Source organism: Mustela nigripes, chromosome 1, assembly GCF_022355385.1.
Source record: "Mustela nigripes isolate SB6536 chromosome 1, MUSNIG.SB6536, whole genome shotgun sequence".
Classification (NCBI taxonomy): Eukaryota; Metazoa; Chordata; class Mammalia; order Carnivora; family Mustelidae; genus Mustela; species Mustela nigripes.
The window spans coordinates 198,802,118-198,828,338 of record NC_081557.1 but is presented as its reverse complement, the minus strand read 5'-3'; the positions used below and the strand labels follow the sequence as shown (position 1 = coordinate 198,828,338).

At 45.6% G+C, this 26,221-nt stretch overlaps 1 protein-coding gene across 1 annotated transcript in view; it reads left to right on the top strand.

Annotated features, from left to right (window-relative positions):
• Positions 1 to 24,443, top strand: part of SETD7 (SET domain containing 7, histone lysine methyltransferase) — a 46,391-nt gene extending 21,948 nt beyond the window's left edge. The window contains exons 4-8 of the mRNA XM_059378534.1: positions 3,430 to 3,619; positions 7,739 to 7,820; positions 10,523 to 10,640; positions 14,169 to 14,326; positions 18,671 to 24,443. Coding sequence (XP_059234517.1) covers positions 3,430 to 3,619; positions 7,739 to 7,820; positions 10,523 to 10,640; positions 14,169 to 14,326; positions 18,671 to 18,851 — 729 coding nt within the window. The 3' untranslated portion in view covers positions 18,852 to 24,443. The remainder of the gene's footprint in view (positions 1 to 3,429; positions 3,620 to 7,738; positions 7,821 to 10,522; positions 10,641 to 14,168; positions 14,327 to 18,670) is intronic.
• Positions 24,444 to 26,221: the final 1,778 nt, after the last annotated feature.

The window sequence follows — 26,221 nt, the reverse complement described above, 5'->3', positions numbered from 1 at the left end:
ACTTAAATAATAATAATAATAATAGTAATATTTTATTTTCTCCAGAGCTTCAGTCAAAATACAAAAGCATTTTTCTTACTCTGAACCCTAACTTCTTATGCTTAAAAAAATTTAATAAAAATAAATGATCTATTACATGTGTAATAGGAAAATCAGCCCCAGCTAAATCTCCTTACGCATTATTGTTCTTTAAAAACAGGTTCTACTCTAGGGGGGCACCTGGGTGGCTCAGTGGGTTAAAGCCTCTGCCTTCAGCTCAGGTCATGATCTCAGGTTCCTGGGATGGAGCCCTGCATTGGGCTCTCTGCAAGGCAGGGAGCCTGCTTCCTCCTCACTCTCTGCCTGCCTCTCTGCCTATTTGTGATCTCTGTCTGTCAAATAAATAAATAAAATCTAAGAAAAAAACAAAAAACAGGTTATACTCTAGGGAACAGGGCTTAAGGAAAGAAGACTGTAAAACATGTTTAAAATAATGCCCAAAGCAATGACATATCTTCTTGGTAGGCTCTGCAGTAGATCCAAAGTCCTTTCAGTTACTGCCTCTAAGGCAGGAAGAAGGACCTGGTGGTGGTACTTACCAGCTTAGGAAGACCGAAACTTTTGTTGCCTTGTGAGGAGGCCAGGGGAGCATTTGCTGCCTGGCACCGGGGATCTGCTGACATGACAGTGAATCATGAAGTCAGAGAATGTGGAACCCTCTATGGGAGCCTGGATAGAGGAAAGAGGCAAAATGGGGATTACCAGAGCCTCCTCCCACCTGCCATCTTACTTACGACGATGATCAATTAAAGTCTCTCGAAGAGATCAAAGATGCACCAAGATGAATGGATCCATTCCACTCAATGTAGTTGCATCTTGACTGCCTAAATGGTGCGCCTACATTTTAGCCTTTGGTGTTAATGATTATCTTATTAAAGGCCAAAAGGAGACTCTGCCTTAGGGAAGAAGCACTAGGGAGTTAGGAGCATCCAAAATTAACTTGGAATAACACTTGCTTTATATATGGTATCTTTTGGCAGTGAGGGAGCTAATCACCCCCCCTTTTCTCCCTGGATTCAGATTCAACCGAGACACCTGTGTCTCTCGGTGTCAGAGATCAAGGTGGGTTTATTCTAATGGCAGTGGCGGATTGGAGATGGGGTATGGACCTGAAGTCAAAACGGGCTTCTCTGCTTTACCCCCGTGAACTAAACAGTTGGACCAGCAGCAGGTCTCCCCGGGGGGAGTAGGGCCTGCCTGAGGGAGCTTCCCCAGGGAGAGGACAGGACGGGAGAGGGGGACAGGTGCAGCCTGCAGGCACCGGCAGCTGCCAGGACAGCGTGAATGAAAATGTAGCAGGACCTCTGGGAGCAGCTGGCTTTATCCTGTTAACCCCCACCCAATAAAGAGATGGGTGTCACTGGGTGTCAGACCCTGCCTGTTCACTAATCAGATGAATGATTCCTTCTCCCGTGAAGAGGACAGAAGGCAGCGGCTTCCTCCTCGACGCTCCCCGACACAGCAAACAAGGACATTTTTGTGATCTGGAGTCAGAGCAGGCAGGGAAAATCATGATTGGCCCTGCAGTATTTATAAGCTTACTCTCAGGACAGCTTATGTCCTTCAAATTTTCACCTTGGAACAGTGATGTCGCTTGGGTGGCTCAGTCAGTTAAGTGTCTGCCCTCGGCTCAGGTCGTGATCCCAGAGTCACGATCGGGCCCCACATCTGCTCAGCAGAGAACCTGCTTCTCCCTCTGCCTGCAGCTCCCACTGCTTGTGCTCTCTCTATCTCTGTCCCTCTCAAAAAAATGAATAACCTGTTTTTAAAACGTATACCTTCTTTTGAAAATAAAAGAAGAATCTCTGCTTTATCATACTAGACAAATACATTCACCACCTCCCTGACCAGAAGTTTAAAGTACTTAAGGAAAAAAAAATGTGAGAGCCTAGAAAGACAGAATTCTGCACTAATAAGGAGTGACAGTGGCTTATGTTAGTTACGGCGTGTTAGGAGCACAAGTGTGCTAACACCCTTCAGCTCAGTAATCACCACTGAAAGCCTGAAGGCAGATCTTACAGAAAGTATCATCCCATTTATGCTGGCTTATTAAGAATTAACTCTGGGAAGAGAGCAATTAGATAGCTCTAATGCACTTTCTATGCGTTAAAAATGCTGCCAAATGTTTTTCTTTCTATGAAAGTGCTGTGGTTCATTTTAAAATTCATGACCCTTTTTCTCCAAAGAGCAATTAGACTGTGGTGAGCTGTAGAAATCATGGGCCTGGTGTTATTTATTCCTGCCCTCTCTCAGTAAGCAGCATTTGAGATCACCCAGAAGCCATCCTACACCACTGACTTTGAGTAGCTGTTTCTAGAAATTTGAGTTGGAGAAATAACCAAGCTTTTAGAAGATGTCGTGGCATTACTGTTGTTATATTGAACCCACATAGGTCTCAGATTTTCAGTTATACCATAAAGACCTCTGCATGGGGAGGAAAAAAGGAAATTTGCTTGGACCCTAGATTCAATAATTTTTTGATAGTGTATTAGCTTATTTATTAGATTATTGAACTGGTAATCCCAGTTCAGTTCAAAGCATTTATGGGTCGCCTACTGTGTCCCTAGCACTTACCAGGATGCACAGTTATATCAGAGCCTGTGCCCTAAAGTATTTAATGACTCTTAGGAATGCAAGCAAGCGACAGTTAAGCAGAAAATGCAGCTGGCTTCTCTCCTGGAAGGAGACAGAAGGGGGCAGTAAAGAAAGGAAAGTGGGAAGAAAGAGGTGATGGGGGAGGGAATCAAATTTAGTTGATTTTTTTTTTCCCTTTTCCTTGTAATGCCATAGAAAGTGACAGTGTAGGATTCTCAAAACAGCAGTGACTACAGTCCTTTTGTTTATCTCCTAGGACATGCAGACAACACTCTTTACTCACATTCACTAAATTAACTCTTAGATACATTTGAACTAAAGATTTTCCTAATGGACCTGAAATCCAAAAATTCCACATGGAGAAATGAGATGGTATGAACAGCAGGTAAAACCATCTTGCTCTAGCTCCTCATGATGTTGGGTGTGGTTTAACACATAGTTACACCTCCTTTAATATTTTGTAACTAATATTACAAGTACAGTGCACTTGCTTCTTAGATAATGAACCAAAATAGAGTGTTGATAACTTGTCAGGATTAAAAAGTGGGGCTCGGTCTCTGACTCCCTAAATCGGGCTTCTGTGCTTCTGTGTGTGTAACTTCTAGCAGTTTATTTGTATAGGGCTGGCTGGGGAGGTATGCATCATGTTTTTCTCACTCACTTTGAGCTTTGAGCTCTTCAACTGTCATGTTAGCACTATCAATGATGGCAGTACGCAAGAAAAATTCCTTGAAGTCATGTCCTGTGGATAAATACTACATATAATGTTTTCTGGCTTTTGGTTTCTCCTGTCAGGATGGAGGCAGCCTTGTGGGAGAAGTAAATGAAGACGGGGAGATGACTGGAGAGAAGATAGCCTATGTGTACCCTGATGAGAGGACAGCCCTTTATGGAAAATTCATTGATGGAGAGATGATAGAGGGAAAACTGGCTACCCTTATGTCCACTGAAGAAGGAAGACCTCACTTTGAGCTGGTGCCGGGAAGTAAGTCAGATCTGCTTCAGATGAGTTGCTCTAATTCCAAAGCAGGTTGTTAGGGCATATTTGAGAGAAATGAATTTCTTTGTCTAGACCACTTGAATCATGTATTAAAAGCCTTGCTGCATAATAGACATGTCAATACCTCACATACAGGTTGGCTGACAAGCTGTACTATAGCTGGTCTAGGCTGGGCTGGGCTGGGCTGGGCTGGACATGGCTTTTGGACTTGAGGCTTCTTATCTTATTATACCTTATACGTCTTAATTTTGGGGCCCAGTCTGAAGGGACTTTGGTGACCTGGGTCAAGATTTTCCCAGGTGGGTCCCAGGAAGCCAGTGCATGAGTAGACACCTGTGCTGCTTCTGAAAGCTTAGCTTGGAATGGACACCATGTCACGTTCACCTACGTTTCACTGCACAAAGCAGATCACACAGCCAAGCCAAATAACAATGAGATGGGGAAATAGATGCCATGCGTTTCAGTAGCAGATGCTAAAAAGTCAGGATAAAGGCATAGCTGTATAATTCTGAGACAAGGAAAAAGCAAAGAGATGATAGCAGAAATTTGGTGAATTTCAAAAGGTTAGATCTCAGAAAAAACTGAAATACAGCTTAATGATATTAAAGAATCAAATTAGGTAAATCTCTGGGTTGTTACAAATTGTAAAACTGATTCAGCCTGAGCTCTGGTTGGGAAAGATAAATCCATGTTGGTATCCCCTGCCTCCTTCAGAGCCCAGTATCTCCACGGGGCACGTGATGGATACATGAGTGAGTCCGGTGGAATCCATATTAGAAAAAAATCCTATTTCCTTTTAGAAATACAGTATGGTATACTAAGCATTTTTTTTCTGAGTATAAAATTATTTGCTGTAGAAAGTCTGGGAGAAAAAAAAACAAGGAGAAAAACCAGGATTTTGTATTTTGGGTAGCATAACAAACAAAATGTTTAAATTGGTCTGATTCCTTGAAAGCAAGATAAGCCTGTGTGTCTAATCCTAAATTAGGTTATACGGAGAAAAGAAGGAGAGAAGAGAATAAATCTATGCATTAATCGTTCTAAATAATATTTAGCTCTTTGTGATCCAAAGGAGAATCTCCAGAGGAGAATGTCCAAAAATAGGAAATCTAGCATTTACACTTAGGTCCAACTTGGTTGTTTTAAATGTCTCGGGTTTTGTTTTTTTGAAGTTAAAAATTGAGGCAGCCTAAATGCAGTGAGGGATTTTGGATAGGATCCTGGAACGGAAAGAAGGCATTAGTGGAAAAACTGGTGAAATCCGAAAAAAAGTCTGAAGCTTAGTTAATAGTAACATAGCTATGTTGGTTTCTTAATTTGGACAAACATACCATGTAACTTAAGGAGTTATCATTACAAGAAACTGTGAGGAGTATTGGGGTGCCCTGTACTATCTTTTCAACTTCTCTATAAGTTTAAAAGCCTTCCAAAATGAAAAGATTTTTTTTTTTTAAGTGAAACAGTAATCTTCGCACTTCAAATTCTACTCTCTGTGCTCTTCACATGAGTTCTGAACGGAGACAGTGCTGCCGTGTTTAGAAGTGAGGGGCTCTGGGCCAGGGGAGGGTCCCAATGGGCGATGCCCATTTTAAAACTTCAGAAGTGGTAGCATGTTTTAGCAGTAAAAGCCGTGAACTTGAGAGTCACCTGGTTTGGGTTTCAGTGTTAACATTTACCATAGTAAGGTCTTGGGCAAGTTATGTATCCCTTTGGAATCTGTTTCTTCATTATAAAACACAGCTATTGGCACCAAGTATACAACAGCCTAAGAGAAGTTATTGTTCTCTTTGCATTCCTCTTGGTGTGAGTAAGCGACAGATTTTGGGAAGTGAGGATGATAATCTCAGAGAGTTATTTTCCTGAGAACTGGTCATGGTGGGCTCACACTGGGTTTTCTTCTTGCCTCATCTCTTCACCTTCTCCACAAAGGAACTCCTTTCTCTGGTAATTCCTGTGCCGTCCTAAGCCTTGGCTTGCCCCTTAGAATTAATGTCGGTCGAGGGAATGAATGGATTCTGGCCAAAGGACGTGGTAAATTACAGAGGAGAGGAGGAAACGTAAAAGGTATGCTCCATTGGCCCGGAGCATTGGCCAGTGGCAGAAAAACAGGAAGGGACAGGGTGTGTTGGAAAAGACAGCATCAGCCCCTTGAAAGCAGCCCGGGATGCTTTTCCCGTTTGCCTCTGCCCCATCCCTAACGTGGGGCTTTCCGTATAGCTGGCACATGGGACCTTTGTGATGACAGCTTTAGTTTAAGGAAGGAAAGGGGGAGTTCAGAGATTTTCTTCACAGTAGAACAAGTATTTCACAGAAAAGTTTCATTTAAAAATGTGGGTTGTTTCTTTTGTCAGCTGACTTCCTTTAATGGATTATGCGTTGGTCCGTTACCAGTTGGCCCCCAATGCATTTCTCGGCCTTCTGCTGCCCTGCTTTTATGGTGGGGGGCTTCTGCCCCTTGCAGGCCACATTTCCTAGGCGCTTATGCGTTGGCTTCTGTCTGGGTTTGTCCACAAGGAGGCACTGGCCCGGGGCACAGAGAGGGAAGGCATCAGGGAGAAGCTGTCTCTGTGTCCAGCAGGGGCCTGTCTCCTGATTCCATCTGCCACCGGGAAGGTTCCCCCCAACATCCCAGCTTCCTTAGCCAGGTATACCCCAGCTCTCCAGACCCACACACCACCTCCACCTTTGTCCCTCCAGCTTAGGGTTACCTGGCTGCAAGCTCCTGCCAGTTTCTGGGTTCCTCACTGGTGCCTTTGGCTTCTCAATTCCTCTGTGCTCCGTAGAACCAATTCCCTGAGTGAAATCCTCTCTTCGAAATATGCAAATGGTCTGTTTCCTAGCTAGACACTGACTGATCTGGATTCCTTTTTCTGTTTTGTTTTGTTTTAAGATTTTATTTATTTGTTTGACAGAGAGAGAGAGATCTCAAGTAGGCACATCAGCAAGCAGAGAGAGGAGGGAAAAGCAGGCTCCCCATTGAGCAGAGAGCCCGATGCAGGGCTCAATCCCAGGACCCTGAGATCATGACTTGAGACGAAGGCAGAGGCTTAACCCACTGAGCCACCCAGGTGCCCCTGATCTGGCTCGCTTTTTCAACTTTTAGTTTGAGGCACTGATTTGGGTTTTGTGATTGTACCAAACAAACAAACAAAAACCAGAAGGACCTGGTAACCTTGGAGGAGTTGCTTAATGTGATGATTTGTAATGCCTTAGTGCCTAAAAGCAGTAAACCTTTGGTTCTAAAATGTGTTTCTTAGGAGGGATTAGAGCACGATATCTTCATTGTGCTCTGGGAAGATTCTCGGAGGCTAACCCTTTGCAGAGAACCAGTGTTAATTCTAGAACAGTTGTGTGCCTTAGTTTCTGGAATAAATTACTGATTGGCTTCTGAACTACCTTTATAGAAATAAGAAGACTTTGTTTTTGCCTTATCAAAAGCAGTTCTGTTCTTAATTCTGGGGAGGCGAATGTTTATTTTTAGTGAAGGGGACAATTGCCAGGGCTGGGTGGTTGGAATCTACAGAAGGGTGTCTAGTAGGAAGAAAACCAAAGAAAACTCTAAAACCATCTTCCAACCCGATCTGACCAGAGAGATCTCAAAATTTCATGACAAAGCAGGTTCTTGATTAAAATTTTTTAATTGCGGGGTACCTGGGTGGCTCAGTGGGTTGGGTCTCTGCCTTCAGCTTGGGTCATGATCTCAGGGTCCTGGGATCGAGCCCCACATTGGGCGCTCTGCCTGGTAGGGGGCCTACTTCTCCCTTCTCTCTGCCTGCCTCTTTGTCTATTTGTGATCTCTCTCTCTCTGTCAAATAAATATATAAAAAATTTTTTAAAAAAATTTTAATTGCATAAGCACTTTGTAAACCATGTGAAGAAAGAAAATTTAAAGGCCAAAAATGGGATTTTAAGAGATAAGCCTGAGGGCTGTTCACTAAGACCTAAAAATAAACTCAAATGCAAATCTCAAGACCATGCGTTTATATTGAAGAGTTTATCCTCGTCGATGTAACTTGAATAACAGTTTTCGTTATTTAACTCCTGCTTTGAAAGCTCTTCCCTAACTTGGTAATCTCTAGATTGAGATTTTCTCTTGCTTTTCAGGTTCGGTGTACCACTTTGACAAATCGACGTCATCCTGCATTTCTACCCGTGCTCTTCTTCCAGATCCATATGAATCAGAGAGGTAACTTTTTACCTGTTTACAGGAAGTTAAATAACCCTCGTGGTGGGAACCAACCCTCCTTTGTAGCCCTCTGAGCAGAAGAAAATATCCATAGAGTCCAAGGAAGAGTGTTTTTATGCTTGTATGGAATCCTGTGAGAGAGTTTCTCCACCCAGAAAGCACGGAACGGCCGTGGGTCAGTCCCAGAGGAAACATCTACGTCTAGAGAGCCCTCTAAGCCTGATGTCCCCTTTCTTGGGGCCCTGGTACAGTTGATGCTGCAGCCACATGCTGGCCTCTAGGGGAGCATTTCAGACTCCTTAAACCTCTGACCTGGGCAGGAACCAGAATGCCTCCTTTGCTCAGCCCAGCCACAGGTGGTCTCGAACGCTAGACAATTTCTTGATTTACGAAGGGAGAACAGCAGTGAAGGAAAGACTATAAGAAACCTAACAAGCTTCCAGCTTACAAATGACGGGCTTCTGATTCGATAAGCTCACTCCCCAAGTGTCAAGTCCCGCTCCATTCCATCTTCTCTAAACTCCAGCTGGCCGTTGTGGGTGTGGCTTTCCCTAGTACTCAGCCCGAGATTCTTACCCCCAGCAACTGGCCTGTTCATGAGGAAGAGAGCCCTCAGCAGATAGTTCTCTCTTTGCCTCGCTCTTCGTAAGCATGGCTCGCAAAGCGTGACTTCCATTCACTTCCTGTCCTGTTCCCATCTGAAAAATGGGCCTCTTCTCTGGTCAAACTGACAGGGCTCACACCACAATGTCACAATGAATGAATGGCCTCTTTTTTGATACAGAGCCCTGGTCTGTTTACAAAGGGAAATGTTTGGTCTCTTGTTAGCCCTAAAACACAGTAGCACAACCATCCTGTGTGTCGGTCCTTTTTGTTACTGTCGTCGTGATGAAGATATATAAGGATGCCCTCAAAACTCACAGTGGTTTATGAATGCGCACATTTTATTTTACACTCATGGTTCTGTAGGTTAGCCGAGCTTCAGCTCCTTCCGACTGGGCTCGACTTGACTCCTCTTGGCTCAGCTCAACAAGGCTAGACTCCAGATTTCAAGTTGGGTTCAGGTCTATTTCACACGTCTGTGTTCCAAGACTCCAGCTAAAGGAGCAACAGCCCCCCTGGGGCATCTTCTGCCCTTGGAGATGAATAGAAACTCAAGGAAGCTGGCAGAAATTCACCATGTATCTTACCACCCGAGTCCTGGCATGTAGTCCTCCTGCCCATGTTCAAGTAGCAAAGTAGATCCTACGGCCAAGGCCAGAGGGATCCAGGCAGGGGTACGTTGTCTCCCCACTCCAAAGGAGCACCACAAGGTCTAGCAGCAAAGTACCGGGACGTATAATTCTACCATAGGGAAGGAGGAAAGAGTCGGAAACAATAATGCAGTCCTCTGTAGTCCACAGGAGAAGCAGACAATCCATGTAACACATATTAGGGATGACCAGTTCCATCAAAGTGATTACAGCCCAGCGCCCAGAGAACTGATGTAGCTGTTGACGAGGCACACACATACTCTCCTATTAAATGTGGTTCAGTAATCATGAGCGCTGTCTTCCTGTGAATCCAGGGATTTGCAGACTCCTTCTGTACAGAGCCACACTTTGTGGGTCTCTGTTGCAACTGCTCAGCTCTGCTTCTGTCTCCCCAAAGCAGCAATAGACAACACTAACTAAATAGGGGTGGCTGTGTTCCATGAAACTTCATTTACAAAAAGGCGCAGCTGCCAGATGTGGGTCTGGGGCTGTAGTTGCTAGACCCATGATAAACTCTTCTGTTGGAAAGTGCTTATTGGATATGTTTTATTAACTTTCGTGTGAAAGATTCGTCTTGGGGCTAAGTTGAAACAGTCTTTCCCTCCTGTTTGGCATTGGCAAACTTGGGTACAGCTTTAATTACTTTGGAAATGGTTTACTTATCCAGGAAGATGGTAAAAATACTCAGTCCCTAAAAATGTAAGTTTAAAAAAAAAAAAACCTGATATCAAGCACTTTCTGAATACAGTGAGACCTTGAACAACACAGAGGTTGGGGCACCAACCCCTTCCCCTCCCCTGTGCAGTTGAAAATGCACGTGTAACTTTGGAGTCCCCAAAAACTTAGCTACTAAGAGCCTACTGTTGACTGGAAGGCTTGCCGATACCATAAACAGTTGAGTCGCACGTATTTTGTATGTGATACATGTTACACACCGTGAAGTCAGAGACACAAAAGAAAATGTTATTAAGAAAATCACAAGGGGGGAGGTGTGTCTGTCCAGCTCAGTCAGCAGAGCATGCAGCCCTTAATCTTGGGGTTGTGAGTTGGAACCCCATGTGGTGGAGAGATTACTTAAAAATAAAACTTTAAAAAAAAAAAAAAAAGAAAAGTCATGAGGAAGCGAGACAAGACATTTTCAGTACTGTAAGTAATCCGCATGTAAGTGGCCTGCAGCTCACACCCATGTTTTTCAAGGGCCAGCTGTGTAGAATAATACCCATATTGGAGAGAGGATTTTAAACACACCCTTAAAGATACAGGAGTACGAGTTCTTCAGTTTCCAGTGCCAAATACTGTGGTTTAACGTCTCATGCTCCCTCCCTCCCTTCCTCACTGGATTTCTGTGAACCGATGCTTCAGATTCATTAGCGGTACTGGTATTTTGGTGGTTGATATAGTGACATATCAAATGAAAAGGACAGTGATTTGGCCCTTTTTTCTATTTAGGGTTTATGTTGCTGAATCGCTCATTTCTAGTGCTGGAGAAGGACTGTTTTCAAAGGTAGCGGTGGGACCTAACACTGTTATGTCTTTTTATAATGGAGTCCGGATTACACACCAAGAGGTGAGTGGGGTCGAAGTGGAGAATCAACTTGATTGGTTACAGGGCTTGGTTTCAAACACCCTTAATTTTCCTGTTAGCCCCTTTTAGTATTTGCAAGAAGTATGAAGGAATACACAGTCTTTTTTTGTAAAATTGATGAGATACTGTCTACAGCAGTTGTCTTTGCTAGAGCAAAAATAGCACACACTGGGGTGTCTGGGTTGCTCAGTTGGTTGAGCGCCTGCCTTCAGCTCAGGTCATGATCCCAGGGTCCCACGCTCGAGACCCATGTCAGGCTTCCTGCCAGAGGGCCAGGGGGAGTCTGCTTCTCCCTCTCCCTCTGCCTGCTGCTCCCCCTGCGTACTCTCTCGCTCTGTCTCTCTCGCAGTCTGCCTCTCTCTCAAATAAATAAATAAAATCTTTTTTTTTTTTTTAAATACCATACACTGGGTGGCTTGTAAACAACAGAAATTTATTTCTCACAGTTCTGGAGGCTGGACATCAAGATCAGTGTGTCTGCAGATGTGGTGTCTGGTCAGAAATCACTTCCTGGTTCATGAATGGCTCTCTTCTCACTGCAGCCTCATATGGCAGGAGGGACACGGGAACTCTCTGGGGTCTCTTTTAAGTTTCACAGCTATTTTCTAGAAAGTGGGATGGCGCCCATCAAGAAGACAGCAATTGCTTTGTACTGTACTACACCCAGGGTCTGAAAAATTGAGATCCAGTTGGATTCTATCAGTAATTAATTTATGATCTTGCACAGAGGCCTTTATAAGAAGGCCCCCCTACTTCTGTATTTGCAAAAGTCATACAGTAACCTGTATCCAGGCAGGAAAGATTCTGTTGCCCAAAAAGCCGAAAATAAAAAGTTAAAGAATAATCACCCCTTGCTTTTATTTTTATTTTTTTAAAGATTTTATTTATTTGACAGACAGAGACCACAAGTAGGCAGAGAGGCAGAGAGAGAGGGAAGCATGTTCCCCGCTGAGCAAAGAGCCTGATGCAGGGCTCGATCCTAGGACCCTGAGATCATGACCTGAGCCGAAGGCAGGGGCTTAACCCACTGAGCCACCAAGGCTCCTCTCACCTCTTGCTTTTAAAATACAATCTTTGATGTATTTTCCAGAATTCTGAGATGTTTTTGTTTTTGCTTCTTCGCGTCACAATAAACTGCCTTACATGTCCACTCAAGGGCAAAAAGTCGACTGCTTGAGACGGCTTGTAGTCTCTTTCTGGTCCCACTTGCATTAAACAAATGGGACGTGGACTTATTGCTCATATCCCTCATTCATGTACTTCCCCTTTTCACTTACTGCTGTGGAATACTACAGGGGAAATGCCGTGAAATAATCAAGTTTTTGCCCGTTCACAGCCATCGTACAAAGATGGCGAGGCCCTCAAACTGAGCCATGGTCTGGCACACAGTACAGTACCCCCCGGTGATGGCCAGACCTCTGTGTCTGCAGTGCTGCTGGTCCAGGAAGCGGGGTGAGCTCTTTGTCCGAGGTCACAACTACAGTAACCAGCAGAGTGCAAGCGGGCTGGCAAATAGCAGAATCTGTCTCCCGGCAAGACTCGCTATGCTGTGCCATGGACACGAATGGGGCCCCTTCCTTGCCTTCCAAGAAATTTAGATCCTGTCAGGGAGGGGCGCTGGGGTAGTGCAGTCAGCTAGACTCTTGGTTTCAGCTTGGGGTCATCAGGGTCATGGGACACAGCCCTGCGTCAGGCTCCATGCTCAGTGGGGAGTCTGCTGGAGATTCTCCCTCCCTCGCCCTCTGCTCTTCCTCCCTTTCGCTCCAAAGTAATAAACAAATCTTTAGATTCTGTTGGGGAGATAAGAAAAATACATAACTAATGGCAACATAAGGTAGATGGTACCGGGGTATCTGGGTGGCTCAGTGGGTTAAGCCTCTGCCTTTGGCTCAGGTCATGATCTCAGGGTTCTGGGATCAAGCCCTGCATCAGGCTCTCTGCTCTGCAGGGAGCCTGCTTCCCTCTCACTCTCTGCCTGCTTCTCTGCCTACTTGTGACCACTGTCAAATAAATAAAATCTAAAAAAAAAAAAAAAAAAAAGTAGATGGTACCAAGTACCATATATCAGTACCATATGACAGGGCTGGAATATTAAGATCTGTGAAGATTTTTTTCACTTTCATCACTGCTGTATCCCCTACACCTAAAATAGTGCCTGACATATGAGAGGCAATCAGTAAGTATTTATTGAATGAAAATCAGATACAAATAACAGCGTAATTGTAATTTAGGGGCAAGAGAGGCAGTACACTTCTGAGAGTCAACAGGTCTGTATAAAAATGTGATCCTAGGGGCTCCTGGTGGCTCAGTCAGTTAAACCTCCGACTCTTGGTTTCAGCTCAGGTCATGATCTCAGGGTTGTAGGATTGAGCCCCACGTGGGGCTCCCTGTTCAGCAGGGGTCTGCTTGTCCCTCTCCCTCTGCCGCTCCACGTGCACTCTCTAATATTTAAAATGTTTAACATAATCCTATTTGCTCCAAAAAAAACCCTGCTGTGCTGACATCAGCAGATGCTGGGGTATGGGTTGGAGTGGGGCAGTGGTTTGAAGAAGGGAATCTGTTGGTGCCTGCAGAGAGTGAGTGCTATTGTAGATGAGAGCACACATTGGGAGTGGGGGACACTGTCCCCATGGATCCCCCACTTGTCACAAAGGTGAGGGACTCTGCTTGAAGCACAGCTTTGCATTCCTCATGGTTCCGGTTCCAAATGATGTTCTTCCTTGCTTCTTTTGCCTCGTCTTCTTCACGGTAGGGCTTCCAGGGACCTGAAGATTGGTCAGAGCCCAGATCCCACCACAGGAGGCAGTCACACACAGCAGGCTTCCCTGACACAGGGCCGGGCTTGGACAGGGAGGTGAGAGAGGGGAGGCTCTCCAGCCTGAGATGGTCCAGCGGCTTATGGCCCAGGGGCCACTGTCTGGAGCAGGATGGGGGCAAAGGACTCCCAGGAAAGAGCAGGCTGGAGAGGGGGCTGACATGTCTAGGTGACGTAGGCTGAGGAGTCTCTGGGCCACAGAGCTCTAAAGGACGAGACAGTCTGGGGGCTTTGTGGCGCTGGGCTGGGTCTAATCTGCTAGCAGACATGGGGTCACGTCTCCCAGCAAGAGTCCCCACAAAGTGGCTAAAACTCCACTTTGTTTGGGCTATTGAAGAAACAACTGGATGTGTAAAAACTTGAGTTTGGTGCTGGAGGGCTTTAGAGGTAACAGGTCGTAGCCTGCAGTGAAGAAAAAAACTGCTTAGGGATATCTGGTTATATTTTTGCGTGTCTTTGTCAGGGACTTTTTAGGTCCTTTTTTTCACCTAAGAGGAGGAAAGGTAAGTAGGGAGTAAGTTGAGCTGCCCGCAGAGGGTTCTTGCACCGTCGATGGGGAGGGGTGCCTTGGGTTCTTCTCACGCATATGGTGCTCACACCGCGCAACGTAAGGGGGAGTGAGTGAATGTCGCTGATGTGCTCTGAGATTGGGGGAGAAAGGCCCTCTCTAACGTTCGCTTTCTTGTTTCCTGCAGGTGGACAGCAGAGACTGGGCCCTTAATGGGAATACCCTCTCCCTGGACGAAGAAACGGTCATTGATGTGCCTGAGCCCTACAACCACGTGTCCAAGTACTGTGCCTCCTTGGGACACAAGGCCAATCACTCCTTCACTCCAAACTGCATCTATGATATGTGAGTATGACAGCGAGTGCCAGGGTGGGTCCGGACCCCATCTAAAGGGGCCCTGCAACCGGGTGGGGGCGTGTCACGGGGAAGGCCACTCCCTCCGGGTTCCTGAGGCTCCTCCCCCAGAGGCCTTGAGGTTAGGACTTGACACTCAGAATTTAAACAACCTCTTCCCTGGCCTTGGTAGGCTCTGAGATGGCAAAGCGCTTGGAGGGGTAGAAATGCTCTGCAAACCACACTTCCTGGCTGCTGTTCGTGGATGCTATTTTGTCCTTAGATGGCCTCACTCTGGAAAATTAAAGATAGTGTTATTTGAAAGATTAGAAACATTAAAATTATTCTGCACTGTGGAGACTCAGGAACTTTTTGATGTTTGTGAAAGGAAGGAAGAAAAGAAAATGCTAAGCCTAGAGCACAAGTTCTTGGTGTTGGAAAAGACTGATTAAATCAGAGTCCCCATGACTTGACAATAAAGAGGAAAAAAAATACTGAGGCATGTTACAGTGTGGATGGGCCTTGCACTGTGCTAAGTGCGAGAAGCCAGTCACATAAGACCCCATAGTGGGTGAGTCTAGTGAGATGACTTGCCTCTTACAGCGAAATTTGGGCTATTGAATGGGTCTTGTCCTGGGCTGGGGGTGGACTAGTGGAGGGAAATGGAGCTGATGGCTAATGAGCATGGGGTTTCTTTTGAGGGTAGCTCAGTGTACTAAAATTAGATAATGTGATGGTTGTCCACCTGAAACCCCCTGAATTGTATGCTTCAGGTGGGTGAATTTTAGGGTATACATTTGTTGAGTTGCATCTCAACAAAGCTATCTTTCGAAGACTTTTAAAAAGTCAAATAGTCCTACCTCTCAGAATTTAAACCTCCCCTTCCAGCAGCTCGCTGACTTCTTGTAGACCTCCGCTGATGGGGAAGTTGCTGTTATCCACGAAGGCAGCTATCTGGACAGGCTGACATAGATATTATGAAATTAGCTCTCAGGCTCTGATGATTAAAATGTTCTTTTTAGGAAGCCCAAATGGGTTTCCCTGTGACATCCAGCCCTTTGCCCTAAATATCTCCCTATGCACTATCCCAGTCTCTCTTCGACATTGTAGCCCTACAAATATTTCAGGAGCTTTCCTATGCCCCCTGAATGTTCTCCTTCCAAAGTCAAGCATCCCTGACTATTCCTTGAAGAGTACAGTTGGCACTCCTTGGACCATTGTCACTGATCCCCTTAGCTTGGCCAGAAAATGCCTGTTCCCCCTGGGAGCCAGGTGGCTATGTTGCCACCTTTTCTGCTCAGTTATAAGCTCACAGTCCCCCCACCCCCAACCGTCTCTTGCTTGTTAACAGGAGCAGGATCCGATCATGTGCATTTAATCTGTAGGAAAATTGCCAGGATTTGAATGTCCCTCCTCGCATCCCTGAGATGGCTTGGAAATGGTCCTGGCAGTGCCTTGCTCTCCTTGGCAGCCAGCACCGAGTACTGCAGCTCCGACTTCTGTTGAAAGGGCAGGTAGAGATGGCAAAGGACATGTGTCATGTGAAATGAAACTGACACTGTTATTAAATCCAAGGCTTTTGTGCCCAGTGTGAATTAGGCCAAAGCATCATTCCAGGCTTGCACACAGCTTCCCAATGGTCTTTTAAAGCGGTGGTAACTAACAGTAACACATGCTACTTAAAAACTACTCTTTTAAAACAAATGAGTTCTGTGATTTTGCTGCAAGGATATGGTTTTTCTCACCAAAAAGAAGGATGCATGGGAGCAAAGGAGGGAATCAGTTGTTCAAAATCAGGTCCCCAGGTTCCTTGGGGTTATTTCCTTCCAGCCCAGTGCAAACAATTGGTTATATGGGGTAGTGAGAAGACTCCCTGAAAAGCAAAATATAAAAATCAGGTACTGATCCATGATATTCATTTGCTTCTTGAATTATTGGTATCATTCTGCACACTTTAACATCGGCAAAACAATATCCCGGTATGAGCAGTAGTCTGCTACAAAATCCAATGGACAAGCAGACACGCACTACTGCCCTCATCGTCCATAGCGGTGATATGTCACAAGGGTCCAAAGCACTGGGGGGCAGAGGTTTGCTTTGACCCCTCATGGTGCTGCTGGCATGCACTGGGACCTTTAGGCCTGTGTCCGACTAATGGCTTCTCCTGAGTTCTCTCACTCAGGCCTCCCAGGATCTCCGCGGGGCAGCCTCTGGTCCTGTCCTCCCTGTCCCCCATCACAGACCGGAACCACGGAGCTCCCAGCCACAGCGACTAAGTGTCCCTAAGCACTGTGCCCCCGTGCCACCTGGGAGAATTGGCACCTGAAATGAAGGGCCTTCTTTTCAGTCTGTCCTTTTTCTACCCTCTGAAAATGAGAGTAAGCGGAAAAATGAAAGTAAAAGAGGATTGTACCAGAAGTCCTGGGCTTCTCAGGGAATTCTGTCAGTGCGTAAGAAGTTTAGCTGGAGCTCCGCTTCAAGGATATTATTTTTTAATGCAATATTTTAATTTAGAGACAGAGTTGTGATTGTATTATTATTTTTTTTGAAGAGTTTATTTATTTGACAAACAGAGATCCCAAGCAGGCAGAGAGAGAGAGAGAGGAAGGGAAGCAGGCTCCCTGCTGAGCAGAGAGCCTGATGTGGGGCTGGATCCCAGGACCCTGGGATCATGACCTGAGCCAAAGGCAGAGGCTTAACCCACTGAGCCACCCAGGCACCCCATGATTGTATTATTTTTTTAAAGATATATTTATTGGAAAGAGAGAGCACGAGCTGGGAAAGAGGGAGACACAAGCAGTCCCTCCGCTGTGTGGGGAGCCCCATATGGGGTGCGATCCCAGGCCCCCGAGATCTCATGATATGAGCCAAAACCAAGAGCCAGATGCCCAACCAACTGAGCCACCTGGGTGCCCCAAGTTTTAATAAGGACTTCCCAGATCCCTGGTGCAGGGGTGTCTGTGATGGAGCACAGTATGAGAATTCTGCACCAGTGCACACACACACACAGACGTGCTCATCCCATCACTGGCAGCAGCTCACTTTGTGCCCGGCCCCGTGAGGTGCTTTGTATAGGGAACCTTGTTTTGTCACCCTGACAACTCTTACACCATTAGGATTGCTAGTATTAGTGAATCTGTAGATGAGGAAGGTGAGAGTCAGAGATACAGAAGTGGGCTTTCTGAGAGGGGGCAGGAATAATGTGCAGAACCAGGACTCAGGCCAAGGTCTCTGACCCCAGGTCAAGTGTGCTTTCCAGGAAAGATGACACCCAAGGGGGGTGGACATGGAGGCCCCTTGGAGTGGGGGGGTGAGCTTGTTCCTTCGTCTTCCACATAGAAGGTGTTCCTAAACCACAGGCACACTCTTTCCCCACCACCCATAGAGGGAACCAGCCAGGTACTTCCTGTCACGCCCTGTATCCCGATCTCACCTAGGGCCTGGAAGCTTCTTCCTGTGGCATCTCAATATCCTTTGCTCAAAATGTGACTATAAATGAATGAGACTGATTTGACCAGATGCATATAAAGTGGATTTCTTTTCTGGCCATGACTTACGTATTTCCCTTCTGGGTTTCAGAAGCTGTTAGGTGAGCTAAATCTATTCCTTACCTGTGTCCCCGTCTCCTAAAGGGGCTGGAGGGGTGAACCAGATTGGGAGCCTCTGGCATAGGAACACAGTTGAGAGTGTTAGCCCTGCCTCGGGTTCCAAGACGCTCCCTTCACAAGATGCTTCATGGGGAAATAGTTAGAAAGCAGGTTGGCAGAGAGGTCTAGGCTTCGCTCCTGGAAAGAAGTCTTCATCTACTTTGGTGCTAGAAAATAATACTTCCTCTGTCTGTACAGGGTGGAATCCAGTTTTTCGACATAGGAAAGCCCACGGGGCCCTTCCTTACACCTCGCACAGTGCCCAAGTGAAGCCTTGTCCACAAGGCGCTGCCAGTAACCTGAGGCCACCACCGGCCAGGGGGACTGAAACGCCTCCTGGCCGGGCTACATCCAATTTCTCGTTAAGTCCAGGTTTTTTGTTGTTGTCCATGTTGTTGGTTTATAAACAGAGTGCCAGATATGCTCAAAGAGGAAGATGGAGCCGTGCTTTTTAAACTTGAACGTGCGTGTGAATCACCTGGGGGAGTTGTTAAAATGCAGACACCGAGTCAGCAGGTCTAGCAGCATAGCATGTCTAGCAGCAGGAAGGTGAAGCTGCTGCTGGCCACGCTTGCGAACCTACCCCAGGGTGGCCAGGGGAGAGCTCCTGGGCGATTCCTGCCCCCTCACCACCCCGCAACCCCCCGCAGGCTTTGCTTCTAAGCTCCCGATCCGCCCCAGGAATAACCGTGTGCATCTTAATGTCCAGGTTTGTCCACCCCCGTTTCGGGCCCATCAAATGCATCCGCACGCTCCGAGCCGTGGAGGCCGAGGAGGAGCTCACCGTGGCCTACGGCTACGACCACAGCCCCCCGGGGAAGAGTGGGCCTGAAGCCCCGGAGTGGTACCAGGTGGAGCTGAAGGCCTTCCAGGCCGCCCAGCAGAAGTGAAAGGCTCAGCCCTGAGCTTCCGAGACCTGGAATAGAAACTTGGATCTATGCACTACGTTTTCCGACAACGGGACAACCAGGGACTGCTCATGCTGTGACATCACATCCTCTCACTCCGCGTTAGCAACGACTTTCTCACATACTAACTAGGTTTGACTGTATTACTCATACCAGATTTAAAATTAGCTAGCCTTGCAACAACGTCCTACTGAGAGGTATTGTCGCACACTTTACACAGACAGCATGACGCTCTTGGGTGGTTCAAGCCTAAATCTGGACCACATTCAGAGATGCCAAATGATTAGACTGGAAAAGGGAAAGGGGGCTTTTCAGTCATTCGTAGTCTGTGGTTTTTCCATGAGGTTTTTTCCTATGGCCAACATAAAGTGTGTGTTCGCACTTGCATACGGGCCGTAGGGAGGATAGAGAATTACTACATTTTTATTCTCTAAATGTAGTATAATTTGCCTTTTAACCTTTGATCTGTATCTTGCAATAGAATGGCTTTGGTTTTTTTTTCCCCTCTAGCGAACAGAATCCCACTTTTTTGAGTCATTTCACCCGTCAGTCCCATTCTCTATCTTAGATATCTTTTACAAGAGAAAAAACTTCCAAATGGATTTCGTGTCAGTGCCAGTGCGTAGGTCTCTCTGGTTCTTTCTATAACATTGTTTCATTATCACATCCTAATATAAAGAACTGGCTCATAGGGCCAGGGTATTATTCTAGAACTATTACTCTCGCATGTAAACAAAGATACCTTTGCTTTAAGATGTGAGAAGAAATGAATTTACTTCGTTCGCATTAAGTTATGGGAGAGTTGTAATATATACTTTAAGAAAGGAGAGAGGGAAATAAGTATTTCTAAGCAGTAACTGTGGCAATTTTGCAATCTCTTCAATAGTGCTAGTAATTTCTTCTCCTCGGGTACACATTAAATGTACATAACATAGAGCAGTCTGGCTTGTGGCACAGTGCATTGAATTCAGAAGTCAAACAACAACCTAGAATTCTAATGTGGAATTCTAAAGCTGAGGTTTTTTTTTTTTTTTCAATTGCTACTGTTAGGAGAGACATACCGATCACTAGGTGCAAATCAAACCTTAATGCTACAACTCTTCATTGTTGTATTTTCAAAGCACTTACCTGCTTCAAAGCATTGTGAATTAAGAGTAACACCTGTATAGTTTCAAAGCAACGATATCAATAGCATTTCAGCCATTTTGCAAGCCACGTGTAATCACTACTGCAGAATTAAGGCGAGAACCCCTGTTTTTTAGTTTAGCTGATTAGGTGTATAATGGACCTGGGATGGCTCTGAGTGAATTCTGCGAGTTTGGGGCTTTCGTTAGTGCCCTCACCCCCAGGTGATAGCTGTGTCGTCTTCAGAGGCCTCAACAAGGCTGCCGGAAGTGGTTGGAGAGCGGCCGCTGCCCTGGCGGCACCTGTTGCCTGAGCCAGTCTGGGCTTGAAAGCGAAAAGCTTCCAAGCCACAGCCGATTGGGAGCTCTGGCTGAGCAGAAGTCGCTGGCTGGCAGCGAGAAGAGTAAAGAAACGGGCAGGAAGGAAGTTTTTGTTGTTTCTTGGCCCGTACGCATTGCTCTTAGAAAGAATTCCACAAAAGTGTTTGACCCAGGGCTGCTCACAGTTCTCCATTCAGGCGGCCCCTGAGCACGGGATTCAGCCCTTGAAGACCGTGACAGAAGGGGCCCTTCTGTCCTCTGCAGGGCCCAGCTTCCCGGAGCTTCCCTCCTCCCCTGGTGGTGCCAGTGCACGTGGCCAGTGCAAGGTGTACGGCTAGCCAGCAGTGGTCTCCGGGGGGTGGGGTGGGGGTAAGCCGATGTTCCCCACGTGAGAAGTTGTCAGGGCTGCCAGAAGGATCTTCCGCAAGGGGAACACAGGTAGGGTTTTTAGATGATAATGCCCAAGGATAGGATTGCTTCTATTCTGTAGAAAGAGACCGTTCTGCAAACTGTGACCGATGGGCAGTCTCGGGACTTGTATTCTGATGGGTGCTTTAATTCAAATGCGTCCCAAAGTGAGCGACTGTCTTCAGGAGAAAGATGTCTTGAAGTAGCCCCGGCATTTGGGTGTTGGAGCCAGCTCCCCGAGCAAGGTCAGGGTGGAGCCGGCCACACTTCCAACACTTCCAACACAGTTTCGCTTTGAAGGATTTCATTCCTGGTGGTGATAACCATTCTTGTTGAGGCTGCAGGACGGGTGTGATTTCTGTCCTCATGGGTTACTCGGATTATTCCCCACTCAAATGGAATCTTTCTTTTTTCCTTTCTTTCTTTTGATGTAAGGGATTGAAGAGTCGTAAGTAGTAACTAACCATGGAATCCATTTTTCAAATTAGGTATTGAAGGACAGCACTAGGTTTAAAACCCAGCAGTGTGTCTGTGACCTTCAGACAAATCAGAGGAAACACCACACCCACGCTGAGCCCGTCTGTCTGTCTCCCTCCTCTCCTCCTGCATCTTCTGGGCCTTCTCTCTCCTGTTCCACTTCTTCCCATCCAGTCTCTCGTCTGTGGGAATGCCTGGATGTCCCTGTCCCGCGGATCTCTTGCTCTTTTCCATCCTCTCCCTCCCCATTTTGAGTGTCTCTTCTCTCCTGCTAGGCCCTCGGTGTGTGCCTCTGTGCCTTCACTCCTTGTCTCTGCCTGGCTTTGTGGCTCCTGCTACCCCCCCCACCCCTCCCCCACTCCCAAATGGAAGACTTTGTCACAGAGTAGAATCCCGAGGGGGCCTCGCCATTCACTGTGTTCCGCAGGTAGGTGAAGAAGTCGCGGTGGGGTGAGGTTCCATAAGGAATTTACTGGTGAGGAAGGAAGGGTTTCTCCTGGTTTTATTTCTCTACCGAATCTTTACATCCACCGTGGAAGGAAACGTGTCAGGAAGCAGCCGAATCTGGCAGTTTTATGGGCGCGGTGATCACAGCAGAACCGCGGAAGATTCCATGTGGTGGGGAATAAAGAAGTAACCTCGTGCTCTCCCAAAACACGCCTGGCCCCTGTGCGTGACGCCATGGTCTCGAGGAGGTTCACTCAGAGCTGTCTCCTCCCCACCCCTGCATGACTAGGTCTTTCCTTAGCAGCTTCTCTGTGACAAAATATTCTCTTGTGTTAGAGTTAGGAATAGGAACTAATCTGGAGGAGTATGTCCCCACGTGTGGACATTTGGACGGCCGGACAGAATCGCTGTGAGGACCGAATTTCTGACCCAAAGCAAAGAGGAGATGAAGAGGCAACAGGCAGGGAAGACTTGAGTTCTGTAGTACCTATTCTTGTTTTATCCTGCTTCATCCCTGGTCTTCCTGAGAAACGAAGAAGGAAATTCGCTTTTCGAGACCTCTTTAAACCTGTCTGGGGCATATCGTTAAATGTATTTGCCTCCCAGAGGTTTTTCCCACTTGAAAAAGGATTTCCTTATCGCACAGCCTGGAGAGGCTGACGTGGAGGCAAGTGTCACCATTGACAACGTTTAATTGTAACCATTAAGATGGCACTAACTGTGAACAATGAATTCAAGGGTTGCCTTCTCAGTGAGACAGTATGTGGCACTTTAGAAACTTTCCTTTAATATATAAAATTTTAAATCACTCACTGCAACGTGCATTTAAGATCTTCCAAGAAGGTAGAGTTTTCTGTTTCGCCTTGTTTTAAAAACCGTTGCCTCAAGTTTCTGTCTTAAGAGTAGTGATTTAGAATCCAGACATCTTTTCTTTTAGAAAAACAAGCAAAACTATGTTGCAAGACTGATAGGTGTAATGTTTATTTGCCGCAGATCAAAGGTTCACAAAATACTTTAAATTTACATCTACTTGAGGTACCTTGTTTTTTTTTTTTTCTTTGCTCTTTCCCTTCAGGAATTTGGAGCCTTGGTGTCACTTTTTTATTTAAAAAAAAAAGAAATACTAAATTGTGATAGTTTTATTTTGCCAAATGTGTGCATACATATTCAAAGCAATGAAACTATTTCAAGCCATACAACCACAGGGGTGGAAAGAAACCCTTTTCACAAATTTTAATGTGTTTGTATGTAAATAGATGTTTGTATGAAATATTTTCATGGTAGAATGAATATATTTAAATGAAGTCGAATTATTCCAGTGCTATTTAAACAAATTACAAAATTTTTGGTGAGAATCCTCTGAGTCTATCGAGATACAATGCAGATCAATTTTGATTTTTAAAAAATCAAAAGCCTACAAATAACTCTGACTCACGGCAACTTCCCTGTGTGGTTGCATCTGACATGGAGAGAGCTCGTAGGCTTCCCCAGTGCCTCAGCCGCTTCCTGGTGTAAGTTAGGTGCTCATGGAGGTGTGTCTACCTTTAAGTGACGTCACTCCTGGCCTCCGAGGGCCTGCGAGTGAATTAGAGGCATTAGAGACACTGGTGCAGTTATCCAGAGCACAATTTCTTTGCAGGGCAGCAGAATCCGAAGCCAGATATGGCCACGTGAACCTCAGAGCTGGGTTTTCTGGCCACCATCAACCGCCACCCTTACTGCCTAGTCACACGTGTCAGGGAGGCTGCCCTCAGTGGAGTTGGGGTTCCAGCCCCAGGGTGGAACTTCACGGTTTTGCCAGCCATCCCCGCCTCCTCACCTCCACCTCACAGAGAGGAAGGAGGAGGGGGCAGCTGGCAAGGGGCCCATTTCTCAGCACAGTCCATTTCCTGTCTCGGCTCTGGGAGACTATGCACCCAAGCACCAAACTTCCATCCAGAGAGAGACGTCCTCGGATAACGCAAATCCTTGCTTCCTCTGTCTGTGACTTTACACACTGTTGTTAGAAGTCGTTTTAATATCAAGACCAATCACATCTCTGGGACATACCTCCCAACTCTCCTGACTCTTACGTTACTAGAACACTCCTTTATAATGGTATTCAAATTGAGTGGGTTGTTTTTGTGGTTTTTTCCCCCCTCTGCTTTGGTCCTGGATATACGAAATGATAAATATGACAAAATTTTCACTGTGTCTACTAGCAATATGTACACACATGCCAATGTATCTTATCATAGCGACTTGGTTATATTTTGGGTTACTGTAATTAACCTTGATTCTTGTGTTGGGAAACCACAGGGATGTGTGATGCTCGCTTATCATGGAAGAAGTTAGGTTCATGGTCTGAGCTCCCTCCTTCAAAAGTTTTCCTCCTGGGTTTTCTATGTTCTCTTTTTATCCTAAAACGTGTTCATTAGGTTGTGAGGTATGTTTAAGGATTGGAACCTAAGGGTATGCTTTCATCATTTATTGAGAGCAAAAGTTAACCCCATCACAGTTAACAAAAGATTGGTCTTTGTGGAATTTGAACTAAATCTATGAGCCTTATTCAAATATCTATAATTCTATGATTTTTTTAAATTATGGGAAATTAATGAAAGATGTTTACATGAATAATGTTTGCCCTTACTGTGTTATGAATGAGTTTTTTTGTAGTGTGTCTGGGTGCATGTGCAAGAGAGTAGGAAAAATGTTTCTGAAACAAAACTTGACAAATATTTGTAATGAAAAGTAAATTTAAAGATTGCTATAATTGCGCTATAGAAACAATGCAAGTATTAAACAAAATATACAATCATCTCTCATTGTCTTCCTTTGGTCACTGAGGGCAGAAAGATAGTAACTTTCTTCTTTTTCTTTTTCTTTTTTTTAATATATTTTTTAAAAGATTTATTTATTTATTTATTTGAGAGAGACAGGGAGCAAGAGCGGGGGTGGGAGGAGGTAGGAGGAGAAGCAGACTCCTGGCTGAGAGGAGAACCTGACTTGGGGCTCCATCCCAGAACCCTGAGATCATGACCTGAGCCTAAGACGAGCACTTAACCACCTAGGAACCCCATTATGACATGCCTACCTACGTGTTTAAATTACTAAGCCAACTTTACATTTTGAGTTGTTTTAAAATGTTATCAGCCATCTACCGTTTTCAAAGCACAAGAAGAGAGGAGCAGAGAGGAGGGGTGTGGAATGGCTAGGAGGTTTATTTAGCCTGACTTCACATACACCTACGAATCCAGAAGAATCCTCAACATCAACCCAAAGTCTAGTTAATTACATTAATATTAAGGGCATTAAATATAGATGAAATGATCGGGAAATAGCTGAAGGACGGGACTCTTCAGTGCACGGTGTAGGGAAAATAATAGGAATTTTATTAGATGTGGTAGACTTGGGCCTTCTTAGGACAGCTTTGAGCTCAGGAAACCAGGAATCCCTTGTTCCTCCCCAAATCACAGCTCACATTCCCAAACTCACTACTACGACACTCCCAAAGGACAAAAGCCAATGACACACACATAAAAATAGTGCTTTGTATCAGCGATCCCTTGTGCCCAGGGACCCAAAACAGTGGTTTCTGGTAAGTGGGGCATTACTAAGGGAGATGCAGTTAGGCATCAAACCGAAGTGGGCTGTGAGACCTCTGGCTTTATCTTCCCTCCCTCTGTTGAGCAGTCTTTGATTTGCTCATACTTCCTTCCACCCAAGGAAGGAAAGGGAAGCAGATAAGAGAACTAAATCCAGACTCACCCTGGTCAGCTTCATCACAGAGACAGGGACACATTGTGTCTGGATCTTTAAGACAGAGTTTCACCCACTGACCCATAATATTAGTATTCTTCCTCCTTGCGGAAGAAACGGGGACGAGATTAAAATTCTAATGCAAATTGGGTAAGTCTGAGAAGCTAAAATCTCAAAAGTGAAAGATCAGGCAACTTTCTGGGTATTAAACTTGGTGTGGAGTCAAGGGTGGTAGAGTAAGGTAAGGGGAGGAAGATGGAGACCAAAGTATTTTAGTCTCGGTGGTCGTCCCACATATACTTCTCACTAAATGTCTGCCTTGAGGTTTTAATGTTCCAGATTATTCTGCCTGCTGGTTCATATTACACTTGAAATTACTTCAGTGGCCATATCCAGAATTAGGTAAGTCATTCAGAAGGACTTTATGCTATGCTTGACATTTATTCTTTTTTTAAAATTTTATTTATTTGAGAGAGAGACAGCAAGAAAGCACCAGCAGGGGAGCAGCAGAATGAGAGGGAGAAGCAGGCTCCCCACTGAGCAGGGAGCCCGATGATATGGAGTGGGGCTCCATCCCAGAACCCTGGGATCATGACCTGAGCGGAAGGCAGATGGTTAACCGACTGAGCCACCCAGGCACCCCTGTGCTCAACATTTCACTTCAGCTCAGCATTTGGGGTGGTTCAATAAAGTTTTGCCCCAAAACGATTTTAAAAAACTGTTGCCTTTTATGTAAAAACATAATGCTAACTCTACAACAGTATATTGGTATATGTTTTTCTTAAAATTTGGTTTCTTTGTGAAAACCAGAAACCATGGTTTTGAAATTAGAGCTTC